Below are 21,031 nucleotides of genomic sequence, written 5' to 3' on the forward strand. Positions count from 1 at the left end.
TATTCCATCGCTCTCTTATTTGTGCCTTGTAGACGGTGGACAGGGTTGGGGAGTCAGAAGGTGTGTTACTCTCTGCATAATCCTCAGCCACTGACCTGCTCTTGCAGCCAACAGTATTTATGTGGCTGGTCCAGTTAAGTTTCGGATCAATGGTAACCCCCAGGATATTGAGGGTGGGGGACACAATAGCAAGGGCTCTGGATGTCAAGGGGTGTTGGTTGGATTCTCCCTTGTTGGATAAATGCAAAATATTGTGGGTGCTGGAAATCTGAAAGAAAAACAGAAAATGCTGGTAAAACTCAGCGGGTCTGACAGCATCTGTGGAGAGGAAAACAGAGTTGATGTTTCGAGTCCATATGACCCTTCTTCAGAGCTGTAAAGGAGGGTCATACGGACTCAAAACGTCTGTTTTTCTCTCCAAAGATGCTTTCAGACCTGCTGAGCTTTTCCAGCATTTTCTGTTTTTCTCTCTTGTTGGAGATGGCCATTGCCATCTTGTATGATACGAATATTACTTGTCACTTATCAGCCCAAGCCTGAACATTGTTCAGGTCTTGCTGCATGTGGCATGGACAGCTTCAATATTTGAGAAGTTGCAAACAGTAATAAACACTGTGCAATCATTATCAAACCTCCCTGTTTGCAACCTAATAATGGAGGAAAGGTCATTTATTCCTAATTCTACCCCACCCCTCTCCAGTTGAATTAGCAATAATCAAACAAGACTAGCATGAACAATTATTGCTTGGTTATGGTAAAAGAAGGCAACTGCTGCCTGTGGAAAGAGTCAATGCAGTATAAATTAGCCATACAAAATTGACAATGGCAAATTGGCAGCTTGTTTTGCACTCTGTTGACTTCAATGGGGGAGTGTTACACAGGCTGCTAACTTACTATCACCCGTTTTAAATACCCACCCAAGATAAAGTCATACCCAATATCTTTAGGTCAGGATTGGGAAGGGGAAAATGCTCAAAGGGAGAAAGATTACATTCATATGTGAATTATTCATTAGGGGAAGGCTCATTAAACCCAGGTAATTGAAATTATGTGGAATGAACAATGAAGTTAGCCACTAAAGTAGCTGGTAAACATTCAGTCTGAAAAGCATCATAATGCTTACCAGATATCCTTATAAATATTCAAATACTGTTTTTCATTAGCAGATAGGAAACATGGTAAAAATGATTAAAAATTGACTTCTTCAAGTATAGCATATAAAAGCTGAAAGGGACACATTACTGGTGGCTTTTTTTTTTAAAGATTTCTTACCTGGCTGTCTTATGAAGCTTTTTAAAATAAAACGGAAAACACTAAACCTTTCTGAGTCGTAGCTCAATGACAAGGGTGGGGGTGATGAAGTTTAACTTGGAGGGCGCGCTGTGGATTAGGCGGCTGTATTGCTGATCGTATGGCGCTCCCGCCAATACGTTGAATTTGGTATCCAGGACATTAAAAGTCACACTCTTGGAGCAATTGGATTTCCTCCTCTACCGCCTGGAGTTTGTCATGTTCTGATGGGACGCCTGTACCGTCGGCCCACTTCAGGTAGGAGTTGAGTGTCTTGGTGTTCGGTAAGGCTGAGCCGCTCCCGCGGCAGGAGCAGCGACTGAGCCAGAGTCCAGTGAGTGAAAAGATAGCCAGGAGCAGGATTGTGTTCAGTGCAATATGCCAGCAGAAAAAGTTGGTGACAAACATGAGGTTGGCCATGTCGTCGCTCTTCCAGGGCTTCCCTGTGAATGGCTTGTAGAGGATGAAGGCGGCGTGGAGAAGCCAGGTCCCTTGGGTCATCACCAGGCAGGTCTTGGTGAACCAAAGGACGTGGTCATTGGGTCTCCAGATCTCAACAGTGAGGATGAGACAAACGAGAAAGCAGGCGAGAAGCAGCAAAGTGTGCACAGAATTTTCCACTCGTTCTTTTCCATGCATGTGAGAATGAAGGATCAGGGCTTGGGTGTAAAAAGCGAGGGTGATGGCAATATTCTCCAACAGGAATAAGCGTCTGGGCAGACAGGCCTGACTGATAATGTCCACCCAGCCACTTAGAGCGAAATAGGAATACATGGTGACATGCTGCCACTCGTTGGGGTGGATGAATGGATGGTCAGGTTGCTCTTTGTTATAAATAATCAGTTTATTCACACCGGGCGGATAAAAGAATTCTGCCATGACAGCCAGGGTACCGTAAACGATCTTCATCACCCCTTCAGCAGGAATCCGCCTCAGACAGCTCCGATACCCACGTGGCCGAGCAGCTGATACAAGTTGGATCTTCTCGCCTCGGAGCACCATCAGGGAAAACTTGAACGCGTAGAGAATGCCGAAGGAAAGGAAAGCCAAGCCAGGCGATATGTGACCAATGAAGGTGCCCATTTTGTAGCTCAGGTGCTTTGTTGTGTGAATGAAGAGATCCTGCAGCAATGAACCTGTCAAACCACATACGGAGCAGCAGGCTGTGTTTTAAAAACAATTTCCTGGGGAACGCCTTTCCAGCGTCCCTCATTCAAGCACCTACTTCAGGAGCTGTCAATTTCAAAAGGTCAATTTCCGCCAGATTCAGCCCCGCTGCTGTGTAAGTTTTAAGTGCATTAAAAAACAAAACTGATAGCTAGTTATACTTCATCCTTTTTTTATATTACACGGCTCAAAGACAGTTACTCCCATGAAACGTGCTCTTTTGCCAAGTTTCTTTATTAAAATACAACTGGATTCTTGTTAGGTTTCAGTGAAGAGGATCCTCCCACCATAAAATAGACTCTTATGACTCAGTCGACATGTTGGCCGCAAAATTCGACAGGGCCCGTCAACGTGGAGTTCTGCTGAAGGGTCATGAGGACTCGAAACGTCAACTCTTTTCTTCTCCGCCGATGCTGCCAGACCTGCTGAGTTTTTCCAGGTAATTCTGTTTTTGTGTGGGAATCGCACTGTTCAGGTTTCTTCTGATGCAGCCAGCAGACTTTATGCATGCCTGCTGGTTTAAATGACTGCAGCATGCAGCCGGCGCTGAGCAAGCTGTGGAGTGGCTGCAGAGTTTTACTTGGAGCTGGTGTACTTGGTCACCACCTTTGGGCCCCAGCTATGCCTGTCTCTTTATGGGGTATGTGGAACATTCCTTGTTCCAGTCCTACTCTGGCCCCCTCCCACAACTCTTTCTCCGGTACATCGATGATTACTTCAGTGCTGCTTCATGCTCTCGTCGGGACCTGGAAAAATTTATTAATTTTGCTTCCAATTTCCACCCCTCCATCATTTTCACATGGTCCATCATTGACACTTCCCTTCCCTTCCTTGACCTCTCTGTCTCAATTTCTGGTGATAGACTGTCCACCAATATCCATTACAAGCCTACCGACTCCCACAGCTACCTCGACTACAGTTCCTCACACCCCGCTTCCTGTAAGGACTCCATCCCATTCTCTCAGTTCCTTCACCTCCGTCGCATCTGTTCCGATGATGCCACTTTCAAAAACAGTTCCTCTGACATGTCTTCCTTCTTCCTTAACCAAGGTTTTCCACCCACAGTGGTTGACGGGGCCCTCAACCGTGTCCGGCCCATCTCCCACGCATCCACCCTCACACCTTCCTCTCCCTCCCAGAAACATGATAGGATACCCATTGTCCTCACTTATCACCCCACCAGCCTCCGCATTCAAAGGATCATCCTCCGCCATTTCCGCCAACTCCAGCATGATGCCACCACCAAACACATCTTCCCTTCACGTCCCCACCCGGCAACATTCCGCAGGGTTCATTCCCTCCGGGATACCCTGGTCCACTCCTCCATCACCCCCTACACCTCAACCCCCTCCCACGGCACCTTCCCATGCAACCACGGAAGGTGTAACACCTGCCCCTTTATTTCCCCTCTCCTCACCGTCCAAGGGCCCAAACACTCCTTTCAAGTGTAGCAGCATTTCACTTGCACTTCCCTCAATTTAGTCTATTGCATTCGTTACTCCCAATGCGGTTTCCTCTACATTGGAGAGACCAAACGCAGACTGGGTGACCGCTTTGCAGAACACCTTCGGTCTGTCCGCAAGCATTACCCAGACCTCCCTGTCGTTTGCCATTTCAACATTCCACCCTGCTTTCATGCCCACATGTCCGTCCTTGGCCTGCTGCATTGTTCCAGTGAAGCTCAACGCAACCTGGAGGAACAGCACCTCATCTTCCAACCAGGCACTTTACAGCCTTCCGGACTGAATATTGAGTTCAACAATTTTAGATCATGAACTCTCTCCTCCATCCCCACCCACTTTCCGATTTCCCCCCCCCCCCCCCCACCCCCTTTCTTTTCCAATAATTTATATAGATTTTTCTTTTCCCACCTATTTCCATTATTTTTAAATGTATTTCCATCCATTGTTTTATCTCTACCTTTTAACCTTTTTCGATTCCTTCACCCCACACCCACTAGGGCTATCTGTACCTTGCTTGTCCTGCTTTCTACCCTTAATTATCACATTCCTTAGATAATATCACCACCTTCAACACCTCTTTGTCCTTTTGTCTGTGACATCTTTTGCTTATCTCCACCTATCACTGGCCCTATCCAGCTCTACTTGTCCCACCCCCCCACCCCCCCCACCCCCTTAAACCAGCTTATATTTCACCTCTCTTCTATTTTTACTTCGTTCTGTTGAAGGGTCATTCGGACTCGAAACATTAACTGTGTTCCTCTCCGCAGATGCTGCCAGACCTGCTGAGTTTTTCCAGGTATTTTTGTTTTTGTTTTGGTCACCGCCTTTGTCCCTTCCGACACGGTGTGCTTGGCCAGTTCCCCCGGGCAACAGCAGGCGCACAGCGGCCTGGATCTCCCCGGAGCTGATGGTGTTGCGCTTGTTGTAATGGGCCGGGCGGGAACCTGTGATGCACTCGAAAATATCATTCACGAATGTGTTCATGATGCTCATGGCCTTGGAGGAGATGCCGGTGTCAGCGTGAACCTGCTTCACCGCTTTGTAGATGTACATGGAGTAACTTCCTTTCCTGGATCTTTTCCTCTTCTTGCTGCCCTTCACGGGCAACTTTTTCTGCGCTTTCTTCTCGTTAACCATGATCACAGTCAGCTTCAGACACACCTGAGCAAAGGCGGCAACATCCTGAGAAGCCACTTAAAGGCAACCTGTATCTCTTAAAGGGGAGGCGCACTCTGGTTGGAGCAGGTGCTGGAGGTCATTCCACAACTGATCCGGACCTGGGAAAGACACGAGAACGACACCACATTGCGAGGTAGCAGGCTCCAGGATTTTCTGATACTGCAACTGGAGGCCTTCATACAGGAGGTGAAGGGGACCAGAGATAACGGCCCTGATTTTGCGGTCCCAGAAGCTTTCGCTGCTGTTGAGAGTCCGTACAGCACCACAATTTCCAATGATCACACCTCCACAACCTGGAAGTTGTGGTGCACCTCAGTGCATTCTGGAGGAGGCTCCGATGCTGACCCTGCCTTTGTAAAGCAGCAAGGCCCTGTGTTTCTTTAATTTGGGCTGGTTGCCAACAACTAGCAGTGGATTTAATGGTGATTTATTTAAGAGTTGGTATCAGCTGTCACAGAGCTAACTGCATCCACTTCTGTTAACACCATTAAATTATACACAAGAAATATACAGCTTCAGTTTAACATTCAAAGACAAATTTTTTTAATGATTTTGATTTCATTTGTGCTGGAGTAAAGTACTGTAAATACATTGAAAGCAGGGCTTCCTTTTAACAGAGAGAAAAACTGCCATGAAACAATTAGGACCTTGAAGCCTCGGACTGAACAAAGACACAGTTAACAGCTTCAATCGCAACAAATATTTAACTTAATATTACACAGCTGGGAAGTCCAAAGATCAGTAAATTATTTTCATAAATCGTTAGGAGAGCAGAGACAATGACACCTGCAGTCAGACAGCGCTGGTGTAATAAAGCAAAAGACAGCTTCATTTAATATTGGAGATCATTTGTGAATGAAGTTGTTTAATTTCACACAGTTTCTACTTATTTTTCAAGGGCTGGATATACACTCAGATTTGAACTGAACCAATCTACTACCAACCGGGAAACTATCCTGGGAAGCCTCAAACACTGAGCTCTAATGTTAAATGGGTGTTAGACCTTCAATTGCTGCTGGCAGTACCCTGTCACCATATCACATTCCCAGTATTCAAAGGAAAGCAAAATACTGCGGATGCTAGAAATCTGAAACGAAAACAGAAAATGCTGGAAAAACTCAGCAAGTCTAACAGCATCCGTGGAGAGAGAAACAGAGTTAACATTTTGAGTCCGAATGACTCTTCTTCAGAGCTAAAGAGAAGTAGAAATGTGATGAAATTTATACTGTTTAAGGGGGGTGGAGCAGGTGAAGCTGGGTAGAAGGCCAGCAATATGTGGGGGCAAAGCAGAGATTGACAAAGATGTCGTGAACAAAGGGAGTGTTAGTGGTAGTGGTAAGGGCTAAAAAAAAAAGGTGCTGATAGTGGCAAAGGTAAGAAAGCAGAATGTGATAATAGCAGAACAAGGGTAAGCACTCTGAGAAGAACAACATGAACAAGTAACAGATGGCTCTTGTGGGGGTGGAGGGAGGAGGAAGGGTCAGTGGTGGGGGATAAAGGACCAAAAATGGGATGGAAAGGGGGATAAAAAAGGGGATAAAACAATGAAGAAATGAATAAAAATAAAAATGAATAAAAATAAAAAAGCGGATAAAAAATAAAAATAAATTTTGAAAAAAGTGGGCGAAGATGGAGGAGAGAGTTCATGGTCTGAAGTTGTTGAATTCAATGTTAAGTCGGCAAGGCTGTAAAGTGCCTAATCGAAAGATGAGGTGCTGTTCCTCCAGTTTGCATTGGGCCTCACTGGAACACTGCAGCAAGCCAAGGACAGACATGTGGGTATGACAGCAGGATGGCGTATTGAAATGGCAAGCAACAGGAAGGTCCGGGTCATGCTTGCAGACAGACCGAAGGTGTTCCGCAAAGTGGTCACCCAGTTTGTGTCTGGTCTCTCCAATGTAGAGGAGGTTGCGTTGGGAGCAGCAAATGCAGTGGAGCAAATTGAAGGAGGTGCAAGTGAAGCACTGCTTCACCTGAAAGGAGTGCTTGGAGAGGGAGGAGGTAAAGGGGCAGGTGTTGCACCTTCTGCAATTGCATGGGAAGGTGCCATGGGAAGGAGATGGGATGTTGGAGGTGATGGAGGAGTGGACCAGGGTGTCCCGGAGGGAACGATCTCTATGGACAGGGGGGATGAGGGGAAGATGTGTTTGGTGGTGGCATCATGCTGGAGTTGGCGGAAATGGCGGAGGATGATCCTTTGAATGCAGAGAAAGGTGGGGTGAAAATTGAGGACAAGGTTCTGGGAGGGAGAGGAAGGTGTGAGGGCGGATACGCGGGAGATGGGTCGGACACGGTTGAATGCCCTATCAATCACAGTGGGTGGGAAACCTCGGTTAAGGAAGAAGGAAGATATGTCAGAAGCACCTTTTTGGAAAGTGGCATCATCGGAACAGATGAGACGGAGGCGAAGGAATTGAGAGAATGGGATGGAGTCCATACAGGAAGCAGGGTGTGAGTAGCTTTAGTCGAGGTAGCTGTGGGAGTCGCTGGGCTTGTAATGGATATTGGTGGACAGTTTATCACTAGAAATGGAGACAGAGAGGTCAAGGAAGGGGAGGGAAGTGTCGGAGATGTGAAGGTGATAGAGGGGTGGAAATTGGAAGCAAAATTGATACATTTTTCAAGGTCCAGACGAGAGCATGAAGCGGCACCGAAACAGTCATCGATGTACAGAAAAAAGTTGTGGGAGGGGCCTATGTACGACTGGAACAAGGAATGTTCCACATACCCCATAAAGAGGCAGGCATAATTGGGGCCCATGTGGGTACCCATAGCCACGCCTTTTATTTGGAGGAAATGAGACAAGTTAACGGAGATATTGTTCAGTGAGAGACTTAGTTCAGCGGAGGGGAGTGGTGGTGGATAAGGATTGGGCCTCTGTTCAAGGAAGAAGCGGAGAGCCCTCAGACCATCCCGGTGGGGGATGCAGGTGTAGAGGGACTGAAAGTCCATGGTGAAAAGGAGTCGGTTAGGGCCAGGGAACTGGAAATTGTTGACATGACGTAGGGCATCAGAGGAATTGTGGACGTATGTGGGAAGAGATTGGATAAGGAAAGAGAGAACGGAGTCAAGATAGGGAGAAATGAGTTCCATGGGGCAGGAACAAGCTGATACGATGGGTCTACCAGGACAGTCCTGTTTGTGGATTTTGGGAAGGAGGTAGAAGTGGGCTATCCAGGATTAGGAGACTGTGAGGTTGGAAGCTGTGGAGGGAAGATCTTCAGAGGAGATGAGGTCAGTGACAGTCCTGGAAACAATGGCTTGATGTTCAGTGGTGGGGTCATGGTCTGGGGGAGGAAGGAAGAAGTGTCTAAAAGTTGGTGCTTAGCCTCTGTGAGTTAGAGGTCAGTGCGTCAGACAACAACAGCACCACCCTTGTCAGCAGGTTTGATAACAAAGTCGGGGTTGGACCTAAGAGAACGGAATGCAGCACGTTCAGAAGAAGACAGCTTAGACTGGGTAAGAGGAGCAGAGAAATTGAGACGGCCGATGTCATGCCAACAGTTCTCAATGAAAAGATCAAGAGCAGGTAAGAGGCCAGAGGGAGGGGTCCAGGTGGAGGGAGAATACTGGAGGTGGGTGAAAGGATCCGTTGAACGGGGAGAGGACTCCTGCACAAAGAAGTGAGCACAGAGACGAAGCTGGTGAAAGAAGAGTTCAGCATCAAGCTGAGCCTGAAAGTCATTGAGGTGAAGACATAAGGGTATGAAACCGAGTCCTTTGCCGAGTACTGAACATTCAGCATCAGAGAGGGGAAGGTCAGAGGGTATAGTGAATACATGGCAAGAGCTGGGGGCAGAATAAGGGTTGGGGTCAGAGGGACGGAAAGTGGTGAAGGGATCTGGATGGGTGTTGGTATCAATTAGTTATTGGAGCATGTGTTCCTTAACACCTGAAAGGAAAAGTTTCTTAAGGTGTCGGATGAGACGAAGAATAAAGTGAAACTGGGGACAAGGACAGCTTTGAGTTGGAATGAGTCGGTGCTGCTGGAGGAAGAGGTTGAGTGTGTTCATATGGCAGTGCATGGCACTGAGTGTGGACTTAAGGATGCGGCGATAACAGCAGTCTGAGGAACATTGTATGTCCCGGAGATACCTGTAATCTTGGCTGGATTCGAAACATGAGGGATGGAACTTCAGTTGGAATCCACGTGATGTAAGTGGGAAATGGAGACAGTTGCTGAGGAAGGAAATAAGGCTGTGAAAGCGAGTTTTGGCAAACATCAGGAGGGAAATGGAAAGCAATGAAGGTGAAGAGGGCAAAAGAGACAAACGGAAATCCTGTCGGAGAGAAGAGCAGTATTTCTTCAAGGTAGGCGTTCCTGGAAGAAAAGTGGCAGTGAATTAAACACTAAAATAAAAGCAAAATACTGCAGCTGCTGGAAATCTGAAATGAAAACAGAAAATGCTGGAAACACTCAGCAGGTCTGACAGCATCTGTGGAGCGAGAAACAGATTTGATGTTTCGAGTCCATATGACCCTTCTTCAGAGGTACAGAGAAGTAGAAATGTGATGAAATTTATATTGTTTAAGGGGGGTGGAGCAGATAAAGCTGGATAGAAGGCCAGCGATAGGTGTGGGCAAAGGAGAGATTGACAAAGATGTCATGAACAAAAGGACAAAGGGAGTGTTAGTGGCGAGGGCTAAAAAAGGTGCTGATGGTGGCAAAGGTAAGAAAGCAGAATGTGATAATAGCAGGACAAGGATAAGCACTCTGGAAAGAACAACATGAACAAGTAACAGATGGTCCTTGTGGGGGTGGGGTGGGGGCCAGTATTCAGAGCTTCATTTTAGAGCCACATTATCAGCTTCATGAAACAGTAGAGAGCTGAATGCAGTCACTGGATCACAGCACTTTGCTGACACTGGCTGGAAGGTGCCTGGTCTCTTCCATCCTCTTATCAGCTGAGCCATTTCTCCCCTGTCCCCCAGACCCCTGCACCGTCCCCCATCCCCGGCCATCTTCCGAAGGTCTGCATCAGTCCAGTCAGCTGTCCCCCTGTAGATCCAGCCTCCAATGGCCCTGAGAATGGGAGATGGCCCCCTGGTCAGTGAAGCAGACATAGTGAAGGCCAGCATGAAGAAGCACTTGTTGACATGATAGAAGGAAGATCCAGGGTGACCCTATGGTTCAGTGACAACTCCTTACATGTTCTCCTCCAGCCTACTTAGGAAATGTGGGAGGTCCTCCTTCCTAGATACAGAAGGTGGCGATCTCTCTGCTTACCAAGTAACCCTGGATGGATATTGCAGAGAAGGAAGACAGAAAACACAATGGAAGCACTTGGGTTTCACAGGTGAATAGATAGTTAAGGTGCTGCTGCTTGTGTGTGCCAATTTTTGGAATAAAGGTGTTATTCATTTTCTCAACATTTTCACCTATTGTTGGAAACTCTCTGGATGTGCAGTATTACCACAGCATGCCCCATGTCTGTTTGGGAGCAGAAGTGCCAGGTGTTATTGGGTGCACAAGCCTGGGCTGGCAACCGAGGTAAACAGCAACACTGGAGGTTAAAGGTGAGCCTTTATTCAACTAGAAGGATGATATGGGAAAAGTCATCTGAAACGTGTATGTATGAGCACTTCCCAAGGCTCTCTACCACCTATGTCATTACATCTTTTATGTGGTCCCTCATGTCTTTCAGATGCAGCTGATCATTATCTTCCTCATTATCCTCCTTGTCTCAACGACATTCTCATTGGCCAGGGCCTCCCCCCTCTGCAGTGCCAGGTTATGCAGTGCACAGCAGACCATCACAATTTGGGAAACATTTGCTGGAGTATATTTAAGTGCCCCACCAGAGTGATCCAGGCACCTGAATCTCATCTGTAGGAACTTTATGATCTTGATTGAAACATATAAGATCCTGAAGGGTTTTGACAGGATGGATGTGGAAAAGATGCTCCCTCTTGTGGTAGAATCTAGAACTATGGGTCACTGTTTAAAAATAAGGGGCTACACATTTAAGACAGAGATGAGGAGAATGTTTTTCTCTCAAAGGGTCATGGGTCTTTGGAACTCTCTTCCTCGAAAGGCAGTGGAAGCAGAGTCTTTGAATATTTTTAAGTCAGAGATAAATTGATTCGTGATAAGCGGGGGGGGTGAAAGGTTATCAGGGTAGGTGGGAATGTGGAGTTGAAGCCATGATCTTATTGAATGGCGGGGCAAATTCAAGGGGCCGAGTGACCTATTCCTGCTCGTAATTCATATGTTCGTATGCTCGTCTGATCTGCTTGATGGTGGTTTGGGTCACCATGCGGCTGGTGTTGTATATCTCTGCTTCATCCTAGGGTTCCTCATTGGAGTCAATAGCTATCTCTTCAGTAGGTAGTTTTATCACTAAGAATCCACCTTGAAGTTCCATGGTAAAAACTTGGTTAGACACACCACACAGGAGTAAAAACTTGGGCACCTGGGAGTGCCTGAGAATGTCGGTACTGTTAAGGACCCCTGAAATGAAAAAAAAACTTACCTTTTTAAAAATGAAGGTCAGGCCCTCAGAGTTGGGAGCTAAAGCTCCCGACAGGCCTCAGTGGTTTCTGCGAATGACCGCACATGCACAGGTCATTCCTTTTTACGATCTTCGGGTTCTGCGCACATGCTGGCCGGAGAACGGTCACACATGCGCATCTGGATAGGATTCACACCAGTAAATGGCCCTGCACCCATGCGCAGTTTATTCTTTTTCCTTTCTTTTATGCAAATGGAGACCTGCACCTGCACAGAAGATGAAACGAAAACAAAAATGAACTAGGGGAAAAAAGCTCAGATGAGTCAGAAGGAAAATGCCATTATACAGAGAGGCACAGAAGAAGTTGGGCACAAGAGTGGGAGCTCCAGAGAGCAGATTTCCCAGAAGACAAGCAGAAAGTCCCAGAAACCAGGGAGAGGGACTAGAACAGGAATCGAAAAACAGGTCCTGTTCAGTGAAGTTAAAAGTAAAGAGCAAAGAAAAAGGGCTCTGAATTAAGGAGAAAAAGCTGCGGGGAGCATAATCAAGGCAAAGTGGGCTTGCAAGAGGCTAGAAGATCCAAGGGGACAGCCAAAGGCTGGTGACTCTACTACAGACCTGTGAGACAGTGATGTTCTGTTGGCACGGCTGAGTCTCTGAGAGAGTCCATGGAAGGCAAAGCTGGAATGCATGTGGCGATCCAGGGGAGAGGAACATCGGAAGGAGAGATCGAAACCCTGGAGGTGGATCCTTGTTGAAGATGTCTGAGTGAAAGTAGTTGTTTGGGAGAAGATTCCAAGGCGAGTTCTTTGAGAATGGAGATTTGAAACCCTTGTGTGAAAGACAGAGTTTCTGAGACCGGTTAAATCATGGTGTGATGAGCATCTGGGGGAAGTTGATGAGAGATCCATGTAAATTGCTTTGGTGGCATCTGTCATTTGGTTTCGGAGTATGGTGTGTCTAACCACAGTTTGCCTATTAGTATGTGGACTGTATCCTTACTGTGAAAATTAGAGTATAAGGTAGATTTTTGTAATTTGGGTTATCCTCATGAATCTGTATACATTTGTAAAGGTATAGTTGTGGGTGAAGGAGTAATGTAACATAGTTCTTTTTTCTTGTTTAATAATTGTTTTATTATTTTGTTAAAAGTTAATCAGCAGACTCCTGTGAAGGTGTTCTGTAACTGCTCTCCATGTTTCTAAACAAAAAATAAAAGTTAGGATCTATCAGGCCAGGTTCCATCCAGGGATTTGACTTGTCCAGTAGTGACATCAGCTGGGATCATAACATTACTTCCAAGGTACTGATCACACACCTGTAAGATTCGTTGGCAGGTGGTCACAGTGGTTTCATGTTGAACAAATGGAATCCCTTTCAGTTAATGAAGGCCACTGGCTGGCCTGTGGGAGCCATGATGGCCACATGTGTGCAGTCCATCACACCTTGAGCCTGGGGGAATCCAGTGATGGTGTCAAATCTTCTGGCTCTCTCAGACTGACTCTGATAATGGATGGATAGACTGGCCATCCTAAAGAGGGTAACAGTCACCATCTTGATGCAATGATTGGGGGATGCCACACATGTCTCCAATGAACCCCTGGGATGAACAGGAGTTGTGGAAATTAAGGGCCATGATGACCTTCACCGGTAGTATCATCGGATAACCACCATTTGCAATGGGGTCACCTGTCCACCATCATGGGGCAAGGATCTGTGGCACCTCTTGATAGAGGTGCAGTTTTTGGCGACAGTGCTGCTCTGGAGCTAGCTTATCCTCTGTCTCTATACTCTTGCTGAGGATGTCTTCTTCTCTGTGTTGGCACCTTCTTGTGGTTCCCTCTGCCGCCTTCCCATCATGAGGCTGCCCATGCAGGTTGCTCTGAGGTTGCTACTGTCCAGATTTCTGGTGGTGCAGCTCCCTCCCTCCCTCTTAGATTTTCCTCCTTGCTGGAACACCTGCCTCCTAAGTAGAAAATGCCCAATGACAGATGGGCATTGTCAGCTTGATGGACCACTCTCCCAGATGCTTTGTCCAACCACCTCAACTCATGTTTTCTCAGGCCCCTTTCAATGCACCCGAGTGCCAGCAGCCAGAAGGCTCTATGGAGGCTTGCCCACAAAACCCTGGCACCTGAACTTACCCTCCTTGCTACAATACGGTATATACGGGGCTCTGACACCCCGTGGCCCCCGTGCATGCAAATTTGAATGGGACAGTAAAATATCTTAATGGACTTTCTTCTGTTGCACCGTTCCCAGGATGTTCCCCAGGGAAAGTCACCGGGCAGTTAGAGTTTGTTAAAGTGGGGTGACGATGGTGTAGTGGTAATGTTGCTTGACTAGTAATCTAGAGACCCGACTAATGCTCTGGGGACATGGGTTCAAAACTGGTAGCTGGTAGAATTTGAATTCAGTTAATAAATCTGGAATTGTAAAGCTAGTCTCACTAGGGGTGATCATGAAACTATTATCAATTGCCATAAAAACCCATCTGGTTTGTCATGAAACTTTATGGGTTGGAGCTTATGGGTGTGAGTGTGGATGGTCTTTCCATGTGTACAGGGTGGAGTAGGTAAAGATGTTAAAAATTTTAAGAGACACATGGCTAGTCAATCCTTAATGTTGTGGGACAGTGACATTTGTTGTTCAGAGGGAGTATTGCAGGAGCAGGTGATAATAAGTGGGGTTCCCTTGCGGAAGATAAATTTAAAGAGTAAATGGAAGTCAGGTGAGTTGACAGTTGGGTTAGTGGACAAATTGCCCATTGCAGGGGTTCAATTTATTTTGGGTAATGATATAGCTGGGTCACAGATTTGGGTGATGCTTATGGTAGTTAAGCAGCCTGTAGATGTGTCTTCAACATAGGTGTTGCAAAAGTAGCACCTTGGATTGTTTCCAGATTGTGTGTTAATGAGTTCACAGACTAATAGGTTGAAACAAGAAAAAACAAGAAAGATAGCCAGATCAAAGCAGGAAGAAGGTATTGAAATCCAATTAGCAGGCACTGTGTTTGATGACATTGTTCAGAAAGACACAGCAGAGGAAGAGGCTGTTGAGGTGTTTAGATCAAGGCAGTTAATTGAGTTGCAGCAAAAGAATTTTCAGTTAAACAGTTATATCAGACAGCTTACTCAGAAACAGATGCAAAGTGTATTCCAGAATGTTATTACCTTAAGGGAGATATTTTAATGAGAAAGTGGAGGCCGGATCATGTCTCAGCAAATGAAAACTGGAGGGAGGTACATCAGATTGTTATCCCAGTTGGGTTTAGAAATGAGATTCTGAGGGTTGCTCATGAAATTTCAATGGGGGACATTTAGGAATTAGAAAGACACAGGCAAAAGTGCAAAGGCATTTTTATTGGTCAGGGTTGCATAGGGATGTAGTCAAATTCTGTAGAACATGTCACACATGTCAGGTGATAGGGAAACCACAAGCAGTGATTAAGCCGGCACCTTTAATCCCAATACCAGCATTTGAAGAACCTTTTACAAGGGCCAAGATTGATTGTGTAGGACCCTTCCCTAATCCTAAAAGTGGAAATCAATGCTTACTGATAATAATGGATTCCTGGTTTCCTGAAGTGATACCTTTAAGAAACATTACAGCAAAAAAGATTGTGGAAGAGTTAACTAAATTTTTTACAAGATACGGTTTACCCAAAGAAATACAATCAGATCAGGGGTCAAATTTTATGTCACAGCTGTTTAAGGAAGTAATGAACAGTTTGGGGATAAAACAGTTTACGTCAACAGCTTACCATCCGGAGTCACAAGGGGCTGGGGAAAGATGGCATCAAACTTTAAAAACTATGATGAGAGCGTACTGTCAGGATTATCGACAGGATGGAGATAGGGGAATTTCATTCTTGTTACTTGCAATTAGAGATGTCCCTAATGCATCAACTGGTTTTAGCCCTTATGAACTAGTTTATGGTCATGAAGTAAGGGGACCACTGAAATTGATTTATGAGAAATTGGTTACCAGTACTGGGCGACTCATTAAAGCCAAGGTTTAGTGGGCCTTACAGGATTGAGAAGAAATTGAGTGAAGTAAATTATTTAATAAATACTTCAAGAAGCAGAGGATGTGTCATATAAATGTGATTAAAAAGTACTTTGGCAGGGAAGTGGAACAAAAAGAGATATTAGTGGCGGTAGATGATGAGAAAGAGGTAGCAGTGCAGGACTCTGAAATTGCTTTTCCTCCAATCAAATTAGATATGAGGAGGTACTTGAAAATTTAAATGTAATATTGAGTTACCTTCCAGACAAGTGTCAAAAGTGATTTGGAAAAACTATTGCAGTCACACAAAGCTATTTGCGGAAATAAGTTGGGAAGGACAGATTTAGCTATGCATGATGTCTCTGTACAGATTTCATCTTCAATAAGGCAACATCCTTATAGATTAAATCCAGCAAAGTTATCACAAGCACAAAAAGAAATTGACTTTGTGCCTTAAAATGATATCATTGAGTCTCGTTGCAGTAACTGGAGTTCGCCTATTGTGCTGGTACCGAAACCAGATGGAACACAAAGATTGTGTATGGACTATCGGAAGGTGAATGCGGTGACAAAAGCAGATTAATATCTTATATCACAGTTGGAGGATTGTATTGAGAAAGTGGGACAATCAAAATTTATCACAGATTGACTTGCTAAAAGAATATTGGCAAGTACCATTGTCGGAGAGAGCAAAGGAGATATCAGCTTTTGTGACTCCAAGAGGACTATATCACTTTAAAGTCATGCCAATTTGGTATGAAGAATACACCTGCGACATTTCAAAGACCGACAAACAAAGTAATTGCAGGTTTAAGCAATTGTGCTGTTTATATTGATGATCTGATAGTTTTCGGTCAGACGTGGGAGGAGCATTTACAGCATCTGGAAGAATTATTTACTCGATTACAAGAAGTTAATTTGGTGATGAATTTGGCTACAAGTAAATTTGCAAAGGCACAAGTTACGTATCTAGGCCATACCATTGGATATGCTAAGGTGGCTCCGAGTGATGTGAAAGTCGAGGCTATCATGGAGATCCCAGTGCCTACAACAAAGTGAGAAGTTTTGAGATTTCTGGGCATAAGTGGGTTTTACCGGGAATTTGTACCAAATTTTACCAGTGTGGTTGCTCTATTGACTGGACTATTAAAAAGGAGTAAGAAGTTTCAATGGACACAGGAGTGTCAGAAGGCATTTGACAGTTTGAAAACAGTATTAACTACGACACCAGTTTTGGCAGTACCCAATTACGCCAAGCAATTTTAAGTTGGCCGTTGACACAAGCGATTATAGGCATTGGGGTCATACTGTTACAGGAAGATGACACTGGAATTGAAAAACTGGTAGGGTATTTTTCATGGAAGTTGAATGCACAACAGAGAAGATATTCAATGATCAAAAAGGAGACATTGGGTTTGTTGTTAGCGTTGCAGCATTTTGAAATCTATGTGGCAAACGATTAATCAGAAACAATTGTTTATATAGACCACAATCCTCTAAAGTTTTTGGACAAATTTTGATACAAAAGTGCAAGGCTATCCAGGTGGAGTCTATTACTGCAACTATTTAATCCACAGATTATACATGTTGCTGGATGAGAGAATCTGACTGTAGAAGCTTTATCAAGTGTTTGAAACTTAAGAAGGAAAATTGGACATTTTAAAACCTGGACACTGAACTGGAATGATTTCTGCTGATACCAAGGATTTGTGTATATATATTGTTATGCTGATGCATGCATCTGGTAATGTAATAGTGTTAGTATATAGTTAAGTATAGGAGGTACTGTAAGATGGGTTAGTAAAAATGAAGCCGTCTTTTAGAATTCTGATGATTCATTTTTCGGCAAGGAGGGGGATGTCAGGATATAATAATGTCCATAATGTTATTGGAAATTATTTTTAAATAGAGTTTGGTGATTTCTGTGCCTATGTGTGTGTATGTGTGTCTTAATTGGATTAAAGCCAGCTGGTCTAGAGGCTTTGATGTATAGAAGTAGGTTTGAAATGTTAATTAGGTAAACATGGGGGTAATTTACACTTTTTCTTTAAACAAACTTGTGTGGCTTAGATTCAAAGAGAGGGAGTGAAATATTACACCTAACCAGGTGAAGCTCAGAAACAATGGACTGAACTCTCTGGTCGGTGAGCAGAGGCAGGGCCCACTCGCCGATGTGTAAAATGACACATGGTGTCGTAGGGCAGGCATCCCAACGTCACCGTGCGTCATTTAGATTTCCAGTCCAGTGGGCATGCAGCCAACTCGGCTGCGCGCCTGCCGAACTGTCAAAGGCCTATTAAGACCTGTTAAAAACTATTTTAAGCAATTAAATAAGCTGCCCTTAATTGGCCCGCCCATGTAAAATAGCGGTGTGGCCCCGATCAGGTTCGCGCCCACCCCCATCCGCCCCCGCACAACCCAACCAACGGGAGGACATTTTTCCCAGCGTGTTTGTTTATTTTTCACAAGGATTATTAATAAAGTGGGTACTATGAAAGGGTCTTTTTATTAGAAGAGGTAAAGTTCAAAAGACATTGCGATGCAATGAAAATTTGCATTCAAAGAGGAAAATATGTATAAAGAAAAGGCTGTTGGTAAAAAGGAGAGAGATTTTAAGATCTAAAGCCTCCAATCTGTAAGCCTCAAGCCGCTGTCTGCCAGTACCCAGAGCTGAAAGAAACTCATTTTGAATGCGGCTGTCCAGGGTGTGCTTTGATAGGGGTCTGTTTAAATCTATGTGCTTTACTGTTGCCATAATGGATGTGTAACTGAGAGCCAGTTTAATTAGGGGATTTTTTAGAAGTTATTATCGTAGTAATTTGTAGACATATGTATATGCTTACAAACTTCTTATTAATAAATGTTTAGTTTTATAAAAACCTCTTGAGACTTGGTGGTCTTACTATAACAATTCAAAGACTGCATCTCAAAACATACAAATTGCAAAATTGATTATTACTGTTGTTTCAAGTTTCCTTCTGGGATTTGAACAACTCCACCTTTACCATTGGCTGTGCCTGGCATATATCACCTGCCACACCATAACAGGTTCAGTAAGGTCCCTTTAGGGAAGGAAATGTTCCATCCTTACCCGGTCTGGACTACATCTGCAGACCCACAGAAATGTGGTTGACTCTTAACTGTCCTGTGAAATGACCCAGCAAACCACTCAGTTCAAGGGCAATTAGGCTTGGGCAACAATCCTTGCCAACAACACCCACATCCCATGCAAGAATAAAGAAAAAAAAGTGTTTGAGGTGTTTAAAAGTTGGCACTTGACTTTGAGCTGAAGACTGACTGAAAAGGCATGTCTTCAGCTCTTCATGTCATTACAGGGCATATCTTCGCCAGGAATGAGCTCTTTGGTCTCTGCAATGTCATTTTATAACCATTCTCCAGCGGATGTTTGTTAATGGCCCTTGAAGGTGTGCCAATCTGAATTACATCCTCTCCTAGGATGTATCTTTTTTCTGTGTTTGCTAAAATAATTAACCAGTTGGAGACCAAAGCTACTCATAGCGCTTGCAATGGAAAATTAATTATTTACTGGCCTCCAGCTACACCATGCAAGTTAAGATCATAAACTCACTGTGGAAAGTTGAAGGCACAGTTACCTGTTCATCCTAATATTTGATGTGCTTTGTTTTGGAGTATTCAAGAAAGTAGTCCTTAACCTGGACATTGTTATACTACTAGTGTTGTCCTCTCGCAAAGTTTTCCATTTGTATTTTGTAATTTCAATGAACACTATAAGCAGGGATTGTCCCACTATTGTCATGAGCTAGCCTCCATATTGAAAATCTCTAAGGATTAGTTTAAAGTGCCATCTTGGCTCCACATACTAGTCATTTCACTAGTCAATCAAACACAGTTAGCATGAATTTTCAACATCTTCTTAAAGTAAAATACTGCGATAAAATCTTTTTTTCAAATTCATTTGCAGGTGCGAATTTCATAACAAAAAATAGGAGCAGGAGTAGGTCATATGTCCCCTCGAGCATGCTCAACCATTCAATAAGATTATGGCTGATCTGATTGTGGCTTTAACTCCATATGCCTGCCTGCCCCCAATAACCCTTGACTCCCTTATAGATCAAAAATCTGTCTAACTTAGCCTTGAATATATTCAATGACCCAGCCTCCACTATTCTCTGGGGTAGAGAATTCCAAAGGCCAACAACCCTCTGTGGGAGGAAGTTTTTCCTCATCTCTGTCTTAATTAGGGGACTCCTTTTGAAGCTGTGCCCCTTAGTTCTAGATTTTACCACGAGGGGAAACATCCCCTCAGCATCTACCCTGTCAAGCTCCCTTAGAATCTTCCCATACATACTTGTGGAAAAGAAGATCTTGTGTAAAAGTCAGCCCCATGATTTTTGGCCTAGAAAGCTGTAATTTTTCACATACGTCATGTAAAAGTCGACCCTAGTTTTTCAGGGATCTAAGCCCAAAAATTCAGAACCAAAGGGCGTGTGAGGTTGGGAAGAGAGAAGCCATTGCTTTAAATGCACAGGCTACAATGGAAAGGCAAGAGTGAAATCAATCAATTACTTCCCAAATAAAAGCAAAATACTGCAGATGCTGGAAATAAAAACAGAAAGTGATGGAAAAATGTAGCAGGTCTGGCAGCAGGTGTGCAGAAAGAAACAGTTAACATTCCGATGAAGAGTCATATTGGACTGGAAACATTAACTCTGTTTCTCTCTCCACAGATGCTGCCAGACCTGCTGAGTTTTTCCAGCACTTTGTTTTTATTTCAAATGCTTCTCAACATGGGTACCGCTAGCAAAAATTAAATCCCAGTTGCCATAAAAGCTATAAACGGAAAATTACAGCGATGGCTTAATAGCTGAGATTATGAATGTTGATATATTTTATATTTAAAAAGGGAGAGAATATTGTCTGAAACTTTGCATAGTGTGTTGTGACCAGATGAGGAGGTGTGACTTGGCTCCTCTCTATTCAACCTCCTCGGTTGGTCACAACAATGGTTTAAGTTTCTTTTTCCACGAGGATACACCTTTCCCAAATCCAAATGTATTTAATTATTTAAGCTGTGAGCGATAAGGAGCCAATAAAACAAAGTTTTCTTGAGTTAAAGAGCAAATTTATTAACCACTAAACCAGAGGGAAAAAAAAATAATAAAAACACAATGTCAAACACTTGGCCCTCATGCACTCATACAAGCCCACATACTCACACAGGTATCAAAAATTGGGGAAGGTAGAGTACAATAAAAAAAAAGTTAAAAGAAGATACATAGACTCAAAGATGTTTGCAGCACAGAAGGAGGCCATTCGGCCCATCGTGTCTGCGCAGGTGAACAAAGAACTGACTACACTAATCCCATTTTCCAGCACTTGGCCCATAGCCCTGGAGGCTATGGCAATGCAAGTGAATACCTAAATACTTCTTAAATGTTATGAGAGTTTCTGACTCAACTACCCTTTCAAGCAGTGAGATTCAGACTCCCA

At 44.3% G+C, this 21,031-nt stretch overlaps 1 protein-coding gene across 1 annotated transcript; it reads right to left on the bottom strand.

The window, feature by feature from the left end:
• Window positions 1-1,452: 1,452 nt before the first annotated feature.
• On the bottom strand, window positions 1,453-2,401 carry LOC144694202 (transmembrane epididymal protein 1-like). Its single transcript, XM_078564554.1, has one exon. It carries the CDS (start codon window positions 2,371-2,373, stop codon window positions 1,453-1,455), a length of 921 nt encoding a protein of 306 aa, XP_078420680.1. The 5' UTR covers window positions 2,374-2,401.
• Between the last annotated feature and the right edge of the window lie 18,630 nt (window positions 2,402-21,031).

Source organism: Cetorhinus maximus, chromosome 19 (genome assembly GCF_964194155.1).
Source record: "Cetorhinus maximus chromosome 19, sCetMax3.hap1.1, whole genome shotgun sequence".
Lineage (NCBI taxonomy): Eukaryota > Metazoa > Chordata > Chondrichthyes > Lamniformes > Cetorhinidae > Cetorhinus > Cetorhinus maximus.